The sequence below is a fragment of the Neofelis nebulosa genome, chromosome 6 (assembly GCF_028018385.1).
Source record: "Neofelis nebulosa isolate mNeoNeb1 chromosome 6, mNeoNeb1.pri, whole genome shotgun sequence".
Taxonomy (NCBI): domain Eukaryota; kingdom Metazoa; phylum Chordata; class Mammalia; order Carnivora; family Felidae; genus Neofelis; species Neofelis nebulosa.
Genome location: NC_080787.1, coordinates 87,280,609 through 87,297,350, shown reverse-complemented (window position 1 = coordinate 87,297,350; position 16,742 = coordinate 87,280,609). Strand labels below are relative to the sequence as shown.

Sequence of the window (16,742 nt, the reverse complement as noted above, 5' to 3'; positions counted from 1 at the left end):
AGTTATTTGCTATTACAATTGAGAGTGAATGTCCCAAAGAAATTTCTAATTTTCATTCTTAAAAATCTGCAGATGTTTAGCCCTTTCCATAATGGCTTTTCAAAGAAAGTTCTTTATATATGTACATTCAGTCAAACATAATAAATATTACAGAAATTGAAAATATTCTTCTTTGGCATTCACAGCAGCTGTGTTTTAATGAAATGTATGTCTCAATTAGTTCAAATAGTTACCCTCAAATTTTGACGTTCTTTAGGTAGATTACATTTTTTCTGTTTATAGTACTCAACAAAGTCATTTCTTTTCACTTTAAGCTAAGCTAATGCATTGTTAGTTTAACTAGTAGGTAGTCATAAAGATAGTAAAAAAAAAATAAGGTTCCATAAAGATATTGGACATAAAGATAAATTCTTGAAGTGGGTCATTAAAAGACATTTAAGAGCTTCAAAAATAATAATAATACACTTTAACTAAATTTGCTCTCAGTTAAATTGTGAGCCTTCAACTTTCCCTTTTGAAAGTCACCACTAATTTATGACTTTGTATTTTTTATGTTACAATAGAAACAAAATTGTGATTGTTTTGGTAAAACTTTGCCATAATCCCATACTTGGGGTCCAAAATATTTAATTGCATGGACTGTGGGTCATACGTTATTGTGAGGTTAATGGAATGGAGATGAGCATGAGCAAAGAGCAGAAGTCCTTCATGTTAGATCCCATTTTGAGTTATTACCAGCCCATTATCATGGGGTCATTCTGTGTTCTTTTTCCTCTAATTACAATGGTCATACCCTAATAATACTGAAACACTTCGCAGCAAGCAACGTTTGTTTTTATTTCCAAGTATTTCTTTACAGTATATACTAAAGCCATGCTTCCTATTATATCCCAGTGGTCTTTTATAAATGTCATTTACCCATCACTTCCTATGAATCCAGGACCTATCTAGAATTAGAAATTGCTTAATGTTTTTCTTTTTTCTTTTATTAGCATATTAAGGCTAGATCTGGACAGGTAAATCCCTGTCCAACGGGTTTCTAGAAATTTCACAAAAAGATCTTCTAAATGAATTCTGTGAATAATAACATAATGCTCTAAGAAGTGTAAGTTTAACCATTTTACCCATGTGCCTTGTTGTTTCCAAAAATGAATAACTATTTGCAGAAAGTACTTCTTGCTTTCCCAATTGGAAGTAAAATGCAGCTAACCAAATAAAAACTGCAGAATTTCTAGATTCAGTGTGTGCCTGAATCACCCCTCATCAGCAGGTTTACCCTCAAAGGGTATGTATGCTTGGATTATGCCAGACTATGCTCTGTAGAAGGTTCCCAGCAATTATCACTAGTGCTCCCATAGGTAGGTGCATGATTGTTAATGGGAACGTTAGGTTCCCAAAGTCCATTCCCAATCGAGAACATCTCTTATTTTAAATTCTATCCTTAGCTGCTATTCCTTTAAAAATGTATCCACCACTGTATCTATCTTTGAAAGCCAGATGTTTCATTTTATGCTGAAATAAATGTTTTCCTGCCATAATAATAGAGTATGAAATTCCTATAATGCAAAAGGACAACTGCAGAGGTTCATTAACTCATTCCTGTAAAAGTCATTTAATGGTATTATGTTCATTGGCACAAAGACTTAAATACATATTGTGCTCAAAGATGAAGAATTCTAAATGTTTTTATGAAGGCTTGGAGAGCTGCTGAGGAATATTAATGTCAGGAGGATTGTGATCAGATTTAGATTTATACTTTATTTTATGTTTTAATTTTATTTTTAAGTAACCTCTACCTCCAATCTGGGGCTCGAACTTACAACCCCAAGATCAAGAGTTGCATGCTCCATGGCTGAGCCAGCCAGGTGCCCCTAGATTTGCATCTTAAAAGAGTATTTAGAGGGAAAGAACAAAGGAAAGATCACTGTATGTGCATTGTTACTTTCTAGACATCTGAAGACAAATTACAAGCAGGGATATTGTTAGAAGGTGATGGAAAATAATAAGGATTGCACTAATGTTATGAGCATGGGAACTTGTCCTGCCAATCAGAAAGATACTGCTTCTGTTCAAATATAAGCAACCTCAAATATGAGTAAAGCCACTCTTTTCCCAATTAAAAAAAATGCCTCTCAATTGTATTATTTAGTCATTTTGAATACATTAAATTTTAGAAGTTGTTTATTTACTTATTCACAATTTAAGTCACTATTTAAATAACTTAACGGAGCTTTCCAAAGTACATTATTTTTACTTGCATTTAGGTTTTGTAACATAGAGCCCCATTGAATCCAAGTATAGGGCTGTCGCTGGAATGTTATACAAAGCCATGGAAATTTCTTTGCATTTAATACAGTTTTTTTAATTTAATTTCTCCTATAATTATATATTTGTGATCTTTACAGAGTTACCATTGTGTTTGTGTGATGTAAAGCTTTCTGAAGTTTGGGGTATTTTAGAGGACTGCTTACAAGATACACAACCTTTGTAGCAATGGGATCATAAACAAGGACACTTAAAATTCTGTCCTTTGTCCTTCATTGGCATTCAATACCAACACTGATTAAGGTCACTTAAGTATAAGGATTTTTTCTCCATCATTGTTATTCAAACTAGAGTACTTCTCTTATTTGAACATGTATGCATTTAAGAAGGAGCATCATCAGAAAGTGGTGACTAATTTGCTGTACATAGAAGGAATCTACAACTGTTCTCACGTCAGCTTTCTAGGTGTGATGACTGGAAAGGCCATTAATTGATTAGTAAAAGGTTTTAGGGAAGGTGAGAAATTCAATTATAAGTAGAGTATGAGATGCTTATAGAAAATTCAGTTGAAGACATCTAGTAAACTCATGTATAGGATATATAACATAGTATTCAGGGGAGAATTTCAACTAAGAATTGTATCTTATAATATTTTTCAAAAGTTGCTATTATTAGGTTAATCTATTTACCTTTTAAATTTGATCAATTTGCATATAGAGATTTTTCTTAAAGTGTACTTTTTTTTTCCTATACAAAGGATTTTCTGTAGAAATTGTTGATGCCAGCTACTTTATTCATTCCATCTGCAACCTTTTACATTTTAATGTGTTATTCTGGAATGTCAACAAGCATCTTAGGGATATGTTTCCCTACAAATATTGTTAATCAATATTTCTTTTTTTTTTAAGTTTATTTACTTATTTTGAGAGAGAGAGAGAGAGTGTGTGAGCATGGGCGGGGCAGAGAGAGGTAAACAGAGAATCTCAAGCAGGCTCTACAGTGTCATCGTGGAGCCCTATGCAGGGCTCGACCCCACCAACCGCTGGATCATGACCTGAGCTGAAACCAAGAGTCGGAAGCCTAACCGACTGAGCCCCTCAGGCACCCATGTTAATCAACATTTCTTAAAGCCAGCTTTTGTCTGCCTACTTTTGCCTTTATTTTCTTCAGAAACCCAAGGTTTCCTCTTTGTTTTTTCCAGAGTCACTTTTTTCTTACATTTGTACTGCTATTATATCAGTCAGTATCAAAAATGATTTGTTAATTCCCCTTGATATTATTCTAATGTTTTACAAGTCCCTCTTATTTGTGTTGTTTGCCTTGGTAATTATTTTCCTGTGCTGCTGAGATTTGTAACAGTTTCTGGCTTTTAGCGTCAAATTTTGCTTTCCATATAAACAAACAAACAATAAGTCTGAATAATAAACTTTTAGACTTTTTGATTGCCATGTACCAATGTTTATGGAGACTTATTTTTCATGAACATTCAAAGCTTGTTATAGTGTTTAGGCTGTTATTAGATAGCGTATTAGCACTATCACATACAGTGATGTGCTAATAAAAGTTTAACAACCAGCACTCTGGGAAAGCACTAACTTGCAGCCTTCCCCGATTTCCTGGTGTAACCCTTCTCCCATCCTCTTCCCCAAAGCTGATTTCAGTCTTCCAGTGTGAGGTCACTAAACTTGGAGTTGGAAAGTGATGCAGTCACCTTTATGAACCACTGTATGCTATTCGCTCCAGCACACCACTGTATAACACTATATATTTCATAAGTATATAGGCTCCATGATATTTAAAGTGATAGTGTGCTTGGTAATATTTTCTATCATAGTACATTCTGCATTTTGACATCTTGTTTGAAAGTGTCATTTGAACTCTGCAAAAAGTGACACTTTTGGGGGGTTAAATTCGGGGTAACTGAGACCTTCCTCTTACAACTTGAAGAATTCATAGATTTATAGACAAATATGTACATGTACAGCTATATACAAGTAAAATGGTTTCATAACATATTCCGCTTTCAAAACCTCTGGGATGACATTAGTAGTTTTCCATCTATTGCACCCTGAGTGACTTTAATTATTACTCCCTATTGCAGAATTAACTAGGAAGTGTCATGATATCGTGCTCTTCATGCACCCCTTGATAACATATTTAAGGTTCATAGATGTTTGGGGAAAAATATGTCTTTTGCAATGCTTCAAGATGTGCTTCAATCTTATCTGGATAAATCGCTTTGCCTACTGAACAATTCATTTTATTATCATTGAGCCTCAATTAGTAATATTTTTAATGTCCCTTTGGCTATTAGGTTATAAAAGCAATAGAAGAAGGTTATCGTTTACCAGCACCCATGGACTGCCCGGCTGGCCTTCACCAGTTGATGCTGGATTGTTGGCAAAAGGAACGTGCTGAAAGGCCAAAATTTGAACAGATAGTTGGAATTCTAGATAAAATGATTCGAAACCCAAATAGTCTGAAAACACCCCTGGGAACTTGTAGTAGGTAAGAAATACCTAAGGGAATGGACTCTGGGAGACATTCAAATACTCACTTAAACCTTCTGTCTCCTCAGTCCTAACCCAATGGCAAATTGACATTTGTGTTAAACTATATATCCATGTTAAATTTATTGTGTTTACCAAAGTCTTTATTTTTTTCTTTTCAGATATCTGGCTTACCTTAATTAGCTAGTGTTTAAAGGGACCTATTGTTATTGCCTTTTGTTTTTCTTAAAAGTTATGGCAGATATCGTTGGCCATCATTTTAGAAGACTTTCTAAACTGGAAATTATGATCAGGTGGTGTTCCACATTTTCAAATCATCGTTAGTATTATGTGGGATTTTATTACTAGTGCTTTACTTTTTTGCATAATATATTTTCTTGTTTTGCTTTAAGCTATTTAGTAAAATGATTCTATGAAGTTAAGGTTTATGAAAGTAATTCAATACATGATTAAAGAGGTGTACTCATTAAAAAGAGTCCGAAGCACTCCATGCATTCTTTGTGCTTGGCTTACTCCATTGAAGGTGTATTAGAAATTAATAAGCTTTAGCTTCTGAGTCATGCTGATGCTCTTGTCTGTACTGGTCATTAAGCCCTTGTGGAGGTATATGAGCTCACTAGGCACTACAAGGGTGCCATTAGTACGGAGAACACATAATGTTCTCAATAGCACCACGTGGTCTGAACAAGTTAGTCCACAACCAGATGTGCTTCCTTTACTCCCAGTTACTTTTGGAGAAACAAACGAATAAAGAAATGTGTACTGATTACAAATACTGTTAGCTGTACTTTTAGAAATACATGGAAGATGCAACCTGGTGGTCGTCAAATCCAACCAAAATGTAAATTTTGGATTTTGTAGTTATTGGGCAACCTTTACACATTAGATTATTTTTATTTTTTTTATTTTTTTCAATGTTTATTTCTTTATTTTGAGAAAGAGAGGGATAGGGAACAAACTGGGGAGGGGCAGAGAGAGAGAATCCCAAGCAGGCATCACGCTGTCAGTGCAGAACCTGACATGGGGCTCAATCCCACAAACCATGAGATCGTGGCCTGAGCCGAAACCAGGAGTCACACACTCGACTGACTGAGCCACCCACATGCCCCTACACATTAGATTTTCGTTAACATATCTGTTTATTTTTTACTACAACATCAGTTAGAATATGTAATTTTATTATTTTACCCTTATTTTTTTATGAGCCAAGACATTCTTCCTTTAGTAGTTCATGAAAAAATTTGCTTTTCTGTTTCATTCTCATCTAGGCCAATAAGCCCTCTTTTGGATCAAAACACTCCCGACTTTACTACCTTTTGTTCAGTTGGAGAATGGCTACAGGCTATTAAGATGGAAAGATATAAAGATAACTTCACGGCAGCTGGCTACAACTCCCTTGAATCTGTGGCCAGGATGACTATTGAGTAAGTTGAAACTCTCAAAATTCTATTTAATCATTTATTAGGTACATTCCAAGCTTTATACATCAGGTCATTGTCCATAAATTACAGAGGTTGTGAACCCCAAAATCAGAGAGAAAATCATCTCTTTAATAAGTGTCCACTATGTGCCAGGTATTATGCTAAATAGACCTTTGAACTTACAGTGTATTTTTAAACTCTCACAGCAATAATTTTATTATGTCAATAGCTTTATACACAGCAAGGTGCAGGCTCAGAGAATTTAAATATTATCCCTAAACTGACTCAAGTAGTGAGTGGTAGCTAATTTGTCTCCATAGCCAGTATTCTAAGCCCCACAGAGTGAGCCTCTTTCCTTAACCATGTATCATTTAGGTGCCTGTTCACTGAGGAAACTTCCTCCATTGCAAAAGAGGATTTCTTTCACCATGTTTGCATGACATGAAAAACTCAAAGCTTCATACCCAATACCATATCCACTTTGACATCCAATATGATCACTTTCTGAAGAGGTCAAAGGAGGCTTAATTCAGTTAACTGTAACTAAAAATTTAACCTATGTTTTGGAAGGTGTGTGATTGATTCATTTTTTTAAGTTCATTTATTTTTTTGAAAGAGACAGCACAAGTGGGAGGGGGGCAGAGGGAGAGAGAGAGAATTCCAAGCAGGCTCCACACTGCCAGCGCCGAGCCCGACATGGAGCTCACACTCATGAAACCGTAAGATCATGACCTGAGCTGAAACCAAGAGTTGGATGCTTGACCAACTAAGCCACCCAGGTGCCCCCATTTTTTTTAACCCAAAGAATGACAATAAAGCAATTTTTAAAATTGCTATGAACTGAAAGTAAAAAGAACAAATTTTCCTTTCTGGCTCCCGCACTGATTATGTGGTCTTAGGAAATCCACTTACTATCTCTGAACTTCAGCTTCATGTGCTGCAGCGTAAGTCTTATGGGCAGTGAGGTTCCTCTCAGCCAATGTGTTCGAAAATGGGAAGCAATTATCAAGGATCTGTTAGTGGATCCAGTTTGTGAACTGCTGTGCAAAGGGTTTCACGTTTTTCAGATGAGAAGGCCAGCAGTCAGCTACTCTTTTCTGGCGTGCCGGGAGGTGGCACCCACGTGAATTTAAGCATGTGTGTGCTGTCTTGTTGGGCTTACTCCTAGCCACCATGTGGGTAGAGCTGGCATAATTACACCTTCTCTCTCCAAAGAAATCTACTTCCCTGAAAAATGATGTTTCTCAAAGTTTTCTTGGACCCCTACTATGAAATACTGGAGTATTGTACTGTTGCTATATTTTAGCTGCTTGCAAATACCTAACTAAGCTCAGTCCTTCTGGCTGTTAGGAAAGGTAAAAGTACATACACAGACACAGTATATGTCAAATTTAAACTATTTAACATAGATATTGCACATTTTAGAAAATAATTTTTTTTCTAAAATGTAGGCAAATGATTAAACTGAAATGGAGTTGAGTATACAATCAATAATATGCACAGAATCGCCACGTGATAATTAAACTCAGGATAAATCTTTTGTGATCATTGACGATTCTTGATTTACTAGACCCCAAAATGTTTACATTCATCCTCCATCCTACTGTAACAATTAAAAATTCTGAACTTCGCTCAGGTTCAAGAATACAGCATTTCAAATAACATTTCCTAATCTTAAGTTAATAATAATTTTAAGACTGTGATAATTTCTGGTACAAAGTTTCAAATCAGTTTAAAGACAACCTGTGGCAAATCAAGAGCCGGAGGAGTTAAGTTCTTAGGAAGGAACATGCCGATGAAGTTTGCCAGTCAGACCCGCTGCGGGGATATGATCATAATACCCAAGACCACTAAGATAAGATCTGTTTGCCTACAATAAACAGATGTTTTAATTAAAGAGCTGATGACAGTTTAGTACCAAATCCACTCTTCGAAAGGTAACTAATAAAAAAATGCATTTGTCTTTTTCAGGGATGTGATGAGTTTAGGGATCACACTGGTTGGCCATCAAAAGAAAATCATGAGCAGCATTCAGACTATGAGAGCACAAATGCTCCATTTACATGGAACTGGCATCCAAGTGTGATTAGCGTTTCTCCCTTACGAGGGAGATCACGGACTGCGAGAGAACAGTACTGGCCTTCGGGATATGCATAAGAAATGCTGCTAGAAGACAGTTGATGTCCTGGGTCCTTCCTACAGTGAAGAGAAGATTTAAGAAGCACCTACAGACTTGAACTCCTAAGTGCCACCAGAACACATAAAAAAGGGAATTTAGGATCCACCCCTGGTGGCCAGGAAAACAGCAGTGACAATAAACAAAGTACTACCTGAAAACATCCAAACACCTTGAGCTCTCTAACCTCCTTTTTATCTTATAAACTTTTTAAAATGTACATAAAGAATTTAAGAAAGAATATATTTGTCAAATAAATTCATGATCTTATTGTTAAAATCAATGAAATATTTTCCTTAAATATGTGATTTCAGACGATTCCTTTTTAAAATCATTTGTGTTTATTCTTCATAAGGACTTTGTTTTAGAAAGTTGTTTATAGCTTTGGACCTTTTTAGTGTTAATCTATGACACATTACTACACTGGGTACCTTTGAAAGAATCCAAAATTAAAAACAAAAACAAAAACAAAACAAAACCATAGCATGATTGAAGATGTATCTCCGTCAGAACATTGGTATCCTTTTTTGTGCCATTTTATTTTGTTTAATTAGTGCTGTTTTGATATCGTTTGCTAATTGGCAGGTAGTCAAGAAAACGCAAGTTGCCAAGAGCTCTGGTATTTTTTAAAAAGAAATTTTTTTGTAAAGATCAGACAACACACTATCTTTTCAATGAAAAAAGCAATAATGATCCATAAATACTATAAGGCACTTTTAACAGATTGTTTATAGAGTGATTTTACTAGACAGAATTTAATTAAAAAATTCAAATTGTAGGTTTATGACTATAAAAAAAAAAACGAGGCGCTTCATCTAAAGAGTGTGGGTGAAGGCAAGTCTCTGAGAGCAAGAACTATCCAGTGTTATCTAAAATTTAATCTGAGCACATCGAGATTTTTTTCAATGTTGAGACATTAGGAAATTTAGGAGAAATAGTTGACATATATTTTATATCCTATTCTGTTTAATGCAGTCCAAACACAAAAAGAAAGGAGTAAGTTTTATATTAGAACTCGGAAGCATGAGAAAAGGGGCAGTTCACATTTTCACCTTTTAAAAACAGATTCGCTGCACAGAATATCATCACTGCAGTTTTTAAAAAAGTCTTTTATTTGTGAACGCTGATGTAAGAAACTTATTAAATGAAAGAACTCTTTTTACCGTGTAAGGAAGAGGTGAAGGATCTGGCTTTTTTTTTTAAGCTTTATTTATTAAACCATATTATTTGATTACTGTGTTAGAATTTCATAAGCAATAATTAAATGTGTCTTTATAGATATTTCAGGAATGTATACATATTGTGAGTAATGCTTTCAAAGTTATGAAAATCATGAACTACCCCAGAATTGAACTGTTGTACTTCCAAAGAGAATTGGGCTGTTTATAATGATTTTAATAGAGAAAGATCCCAGGGATCGGTCATAATTGGTCTTGTTTGATAATGTGGGCATCCACAAACAAACAAATAACAGAAACAAAAACCTGTAAATGTTCCTTTGTAAAACTTGTAAATTTTATTTATACTGTCTTGTTTTGTACACACATTTCTCTGTAGTGGGCTCTGAATACATTGAAAATGCACTATATTTTTCTATTTTACTTGCAGAGCATCACAAAAGAACAGGTATTTTCAGTGCTACATAATGTGTTTTCCCACATTTAGGACCAAAGATGGCTATAGAAAAACTCAAATGGATTGCTTCCCAAACCCCTCCCCACCCTTTTTTTTTCTTTTAAATCACTGTACAGTGTTATTTGATATTTTAATTTATTTTTCAATTGACGAGAAAAATCATTTTAATTTCACTAAAATGTTTTTTGTCCCTAAGGAACAAAATAATCTGTAAAATAATTTTAATTAGCATAATACAGTCACCTAGACACTTCCATTTGTAATCTTTGTAATAGACTGTAAATATATTTTTGGAACTATAACACAATGTGCTTGAGGGTTATTTTTCAGTGTCTGCAGTGTATACAAGTGTTTATACTGAGTACAGCACTTTACAATTCTAATCAGTAGCATTGGCCTTTGAGAGAATGAGTGAAAGAGGTTGAGTGAGTGTTCCTAATTCCGTTTGGATTCTAAACTCACTAATAATGAAGTTCTTTTCCTGTTCATAGCTTAAGGTGCTTATTTTTTCTATTAAAATTAAATTAACAAAAAGCCATTCTAGAAATAGAAGACATAGTATGGTACATGCAAACGGTGTCTTTCCTGCTTTTTTCTAGCACTAGATTTATAGTTGAGTAGTCTTTCTTGCGTAGAAGGGCAGAATAAAAGTTTTTTTGAGTTTTTTTTCAAAAATAACTTTTTTCTTCAGCAATATACCTCATCTGCCTTAAATTTTTTACAGCTCTTTACAGGGAAAGGGGAGAAGGGATGGGAAAGACACACAGCACAATAGGAAGTGTATGAATACATCACTCTCTCGTTTGTAGGTTTCTTTTCCGGACCAACATTATGATTTAGAAATACATGTATGTGAAACGAATATTCAGAGAAAAAGAATTAACATTGTAATGCTGATTGTAATACTCTCTTCCAGAAGAGATGAAATGGTATAACGATAAGAATGTACAACTTGCACCTTGAAATCTTTTTTTTTTTTTTTGATAAATTAGTGCTCAGGGGAGGAAAGGTAGAGAAAGCAAACGTCAAAAATTGAATTCAAAACTTATAAAAATGCAAAAGGAAATGGCCTCCTTGCTTTAATAGAGCCACCTTTTTTAGAACGCTGTCTTCACACTCGACTTGTGTTTTGCATTCAGTACTGAAATAAAAGTAACTTTTATTACATCCGAATCTAACATTTTCTCAGCAATTGATCGGCCTTGTTTACTGGGACTGGTGGTTTATGCTTGTCAGAGCACTATTAGTTGAATCACATTGTATACTTATGTAATCTACATTAGCTAGTACTATTTAGGACTATATTTTAATTGCTCCTCTTATCCGTGTTTTTAAGACAATTAAAATGGTGTATTTCACCTCTTTTTTTTTTTTTTTAATTTAGGTAATGCTGATATTCTCCCTTTTGTTTCCTGAGTAGCCACAACCGTGCTGCTCACTGATGTGCATGTTCAAATAAATTACTGATGTGTATTTTTTTGCTCTATGTGGAGAAATCATGGGGAACTTGGGGCGAGATGTGCTTTTTGTTGGTTGAATTTGTCCCTCCTTGCCTAAGAATTACTACAGGGGTCATCCTTTTATAAGGACAAACTGCTTTTGAACAGTGTCTTTAATGTATCAAGCACAAATAACTCTTTCTTCAACACGAATCATAAGTCTCTTTTTACCAGCTTAAAATAATAAACGAGTCTATTAGACAATGTAAAGAAAATCCTGTCTCCAATCATTGGCGGGTTCCTTTATGTCCCTTACTCATTTATTTTCTTTCACGATATCATGAAAGGAGATGTCTTGAGTAGAGGTTTCATTGAAATATTTCAGTGGACCAATAAGAATAGGAAGAAAATTAATACCCACTGCTTCCCTTCATTCTTTTTCACAGTGACTTACTTCCACTCTAATTATTACAGAATAACAAGTTAAGACTATGTCTTCAAAGAACCATACTATCAAACATTTTAGTTAAGACCTTTTTTCTTCTTTTTTCGAAACTACAACTACAGGGGACTAACAAGAATATTTGCCTGAGAAAGGAAATATTTTGTCACTAGATCCTGACACATATTTTAGAAATTTGATATGCAATGGCAGCTTGGGGAGTTTTTGCATTTAAGGTGCTGCAGGATGCAAACATAGGATCCAGAGCAAACGGAAAAGGTGATAAATCTGGCTGTCTGACCGGGATGTTTGCCATTGAGCATTGACACCGACTCGGTGATCATTCCAGCTTGCCCCTGAAATGAAGAAAACTAGGCACACTTTATGCTCCAGTATCACCACTTTAAGCTTAACAAATTCATAACAACTATCTAAAAATGTTTTCAACAATGAGAATAGACTAACATCCGATGAGGTGCTATCACTGCTTACCATTTGTGCTGCTGAGGCTCAGGCTAGTTTGGACTAAAATGCAGAGTTTCATCTTGAAGTCTTAGCTATCCCTCACTATTCTATAGGCAAGGCACTCATTAACTTCACAGAATAATAATTATACAGCCTGAAACACTGATGGGCAGTCATACGATCCCTTAAACCCTGGACTCACAAGTAGTACCAAGATATGTTATCCTACCAGCACTCATTTCCCTACAGAATTATAAAACCATCAAGGATATACAAGTTCTCTCACTAGGGAAAAGATAGATTTTTTAAACTCATGGTGATCATCAGTAACAACTTTTATTAAAGCACTTTTATTTTTTAAATGTCTATTTATTTTGAGAGAGAGAGAGAGAGCATGCGCATGAGTGGAGGAAGGGGTAGAGAGAGAGGGAGGGCGAATCTCAAGCAGGCTCTGCACTGTCAGCACAGAGCCGGGTGTGCGGCTCAATCCCGCACATGGGGATCATGACCTGAACCCCAATCAAGAATGGCTCGCTCAATGGACCGAGCCACCCAGGCGCCCCCGTTGAAGCACTTTTAACTCCTATGTTTACCTTTTGTTTTACATTACTAGCTGCAATGAAAATTCAGTATCAATTTTGAGCAAAGCTGCTGAAAAGGAAGACACATGAAGCCAAAAGGTAATCTAATTCCTGAATGCAAAAGATCGTAACTACTGATACTAACAGATGATAAGAGACAGTGCATGGGGACTAGCAAAGGGTCCAGCTGCTCTGAAAGAAACACCATCCTCTTGCCTTAGTGTCAGTGTCCCCTCAGTACCCGTTACCTCGCTGCTCATCCTGCTCTGTCTAGTACGTCTCAGCTTGAAAAATATGGGCAGGAGAATATAATATTTCAACAGGACTGCTTCTGTGAGCCTCATTAGAGTTAAGTGCTGTAAGGGGATATTTTTTTCAAGTTCAATGATTGAATGTAATTAAATCTATAATTAAACAATAAAAGACCTCTTCTGATTGACCTTGAGGTTAAAATAAATTTAATTAATTGATCTAATTTAATTGGACCAATTGCACAAAGTTTGGTAAGTAGCAATAAGTAGCTCAAGTGTTCTGTAGGTATGCAACAGCACTAGGAATTCTTTAAGTACGTGACAATAGTAGGGATTTCTAAATTCCCAGCATCTGATGCTTTGGGGATGGTAACAAGTGAGGCGTCGTCTATTCCAAACTTCCAGAAGTAGCAAATAGAGCTCAATCAGATATAACCTGCAATAGGTACATCATTATTTCAAATATCCCAGGTTGCTACTGCTGAAAACTATTCTTGTTTTCCTTTGGAAATTCGCAGCCTTTAATTAAGTATACTGGTGGATTTTATACATAATTAAAGAATGCACCATATATTTTTAAACGAGTGGTTAATCTTAGATCTTAATAAAAGATGTTCTTGAACACATTTGTTTTAAGTAATGTTGGGTCTAATTTAGTAAAGAATAAACATATGCTGTTCAAATCTCGCCATTTCGCTGTGTAACCAAAACTAATTAAAGACAATGACTGGACAACAAACTCTAGTAAAACAGGTAGAGAAAAGGAAACGATATATGTAGAACGAGTGTTCATATAAATCACATGCTTTTAAAGATATTTTGCAATGCATACAAATGAGGCAGACAACTCAAGAATGCTTTGAAAAAATGATGTAAATTTGCAGACACTTTCTACACTAGGATAGACTGATAGGATAGACTCTACAGCAAATTAAAAGAGAAATTTGTAAGTTTAACCGGATATCCCTCTGTCAATTTTCTAGAGATACATACACTGTTAACATAAAAAAAAAACTGAACAGAATATGAGGCTAAAATGTGCTTTTTCCAGAGGGAAGAGACCCACACATTTCTTCAGCTCTGACATTTGCAAAGTATTTTCAAGGATCTACTGGGGGATGAGGGGGTGGGATCTATTGGCCATGCATCATGGTAAATTTAGGTTTTCACTAGATCTTTGTCATTTGCACACCACGCTCCGTCTGTATTCACCAGAACCCAACTTAATTGGGAAAGAACAGGAACCTGATGCCACAAATAGGCCTGCCTAGCTTGACCTGAAAAATGGAGGAAAGTGAAAGCATGGGTTGTTGCTGCTAGTTCAATGGCTGCACTCATCACAAAGAAGAGCTACCTGGGACGCCTAGGTGGCTCAGTCTGTTAAGCATCTGACTTCTGCTCAGGTCATGATCTCGTGGTTCCTGTGTTTGAGCCCCATGTTGGGCTCTGTGCTGACAGCTAGAGCCTAGAGCCTGCTTCTGATTCTGTGTCTCCCTCTCTCTCTCTCTGCCCCTCCCTGACTCATGCTCTGTCTCTGTCTCAAAAAATAAACATTAAAAAAAAAAAAAAAAAAAAGAAAGAAGTGTTACCTGTTAGGTCAGGTGTGGTGGAGAGCCAGCAAAACAAGGAGCCACTAAATCTCCTCTGATCTACTTAAACAACAAAGCCAGAAAACACCAAATAATACCATCTTTCAGATTTTGAAGTGTATATAAAGGGCAGGGATAAATTACAGGAAATCTAGAGAGCCGGAAGGGAGAAGCCAACTTTAAAGAGAGAGGCAATGAAGAGCTATTGGCTATTCTGACCAGGAAAAGGATGTGGTGGGAAAGAAGTTTCAAGGACTGCGGTCCGGCAATGTTGCCTGGATTATGAATTAATTACTCTTCATTTTTGGACCAGAGCCATAGAATGTACTCTGTGCTTCCATACCTTCGCTCTCCATTTTCGCATTCCCTCTCACTTTTCTAAATGGGGGAAATCACTCTCTTCAAGACACATCTCAGAAGTTACCTCCTCCAAGTGTTCACTTCCTGCCACCCTGCAGCCAGAATTTTCTTTCCTGGGCTTTGCTTAAGCTGCTTCACTGTGTCAGATTATTTGTATGTGTGTCTCTCGCACTGGATCAAGAACTCTTGGAGGGCAGAAGCCAAATGGAAATCTTTGTTTTACGTCCTTTGGGACTTAGCAGTTTCTGGCACTCAGTAGACACTCTATAAATATTTTAGAATCCTTGAAGTGCAAATTAATTCAAATTGTTTTCTTCTTAAAAGGTAGTGAGGATCAGGTGCTCTGAAGGATGAACGGGGTTCAGTGAAGGTGGTAGTGAACCGGGTGTTGAGGGAGAAAACTAATTTCAGAGCACGGTTGGCTGCTCCTGTGATAGGTTGGGGCAGCAGGGACACCCCAAGGGACCCAGAAGAGGAGCACAGAGACGTGGACCGTGTGAGAGAGGGAGGCAGAAAGAGCTGATTAGTAAGCAAGACCAGGACACCACAAATGCAGTATCTTGCAGATGTTGGAAGGGAGGAGACATCACTGGTTGTAAATAACAGAGCAAGATGAAACAGGAACTTGAAATCAAGCAGAAGAAATTGGACTTGATGAGAGAGACAATGAAGAGCTATTTACCAATATCTGGTGTGATGAGGCAAAGGTAGCGCAAAAATGTTTTCTAAGGAAAAGTAATCTGCAAAAATAAATGAGATGTGATTGTGACTAATTTCAAATCAGGCTTAGACAAGGGAGAAGAGTGGTTTTCTTCTTCTACAATGAAAACACCCTTCACTCCAGCTCTCAAGCTCAAGACAGTGTTGGGTACTCTATAGTTAAGTAAATTTACAATAATAAAGTTGACTTTCTCATGGACCAGCCTGTAAGTCTACTTACCATTTATTTCCATTTGAAGAGACAGTGGTAGGTCATGGCAGAGGGTTTGAAGACCGACTATGTGAGACTAATGCCTATCACTACATGGGTAACGTGGGGCAAATGACTTAATTTCTGTTTCCGTCTTCCTATCTTACCTGAAAAATAAACATAAATAGTACCCACTCTAAGAGTTGTTGAATTTGTCAATTGATACTTGGAAAGTACTTTTAACAATACGTACTCGGTACATGCTAGCTCTTATTTCTTTGGGAAATATTTTTGTTTACATTTCCAATTATCTATTTAACAAACGTTCATAAACACCCTGCTGTGAATTCTGACCCAACACGCAAATGAGTTTTAGACTCTAAATTATATTTTTGTCCCTATTTCGCCCTTATTCTTTTCTCGGTTTTGTTTTTTGTTCTTGTTTTTTTAATCAACATTAATCATATCTCTCAAGTCAGGACCCAAAGAGTCAAACTCCACTCATCCGGCCATAAACAATCATTCACTATGTCCAACTGATTTTACCTCTTTGATACCTCTGGAATCTACCACCATTCTCTGTGCCACTGCCCTGAATTAGGTTTTCATCACCTCTCACCTAGATGAATGTCACATCCTCCAATCCGTTTCTCTTTCTCTAATCCTTTTTAATTACAACTTTCAGAGTTATTTCTGTA

The 16,742-nt window shown here is 36.1% G+C and overlaps 1 protein-coding gene across 4 annotated transcripts in view; it reads left to right on the top strand.

Moving 5' to 3' along the window:
* EPHA7 (EPH receptor A7) overlaps positions 1 to 11,721 on the top strand; it is a 172,456-nt gene extending 160,735 nt beyond the window's left edge. For all 4 annotated transcript variants that reach the window (XM_058734729.1, XM_058734728.1, XM_058734727.1 and 1 more), the window contains exons 15-17: positions 4,580 to 4,773; positions 6,044 to 6,199; positions 8,168 to 11,721. In XM_058734729.1, coding sequence (XP_058590712.1) covers positions 4,580 to 4,773; positions 6,044 to 6,199; positions 8,168 to 8,282 — 465 coding nt within the window. In that variant the 3' untranslated portion in view covers positions 8,283 to 11,721. The remainder of the gene's footprint in view (positions 1 to 4,579; positions 4,774 to 6,043; positions 6,200 to 8,167) is intronic.
* The last annotated feature ends 5,021 nt before the right edge of the window (positions 11,722 to 16,742 follow it).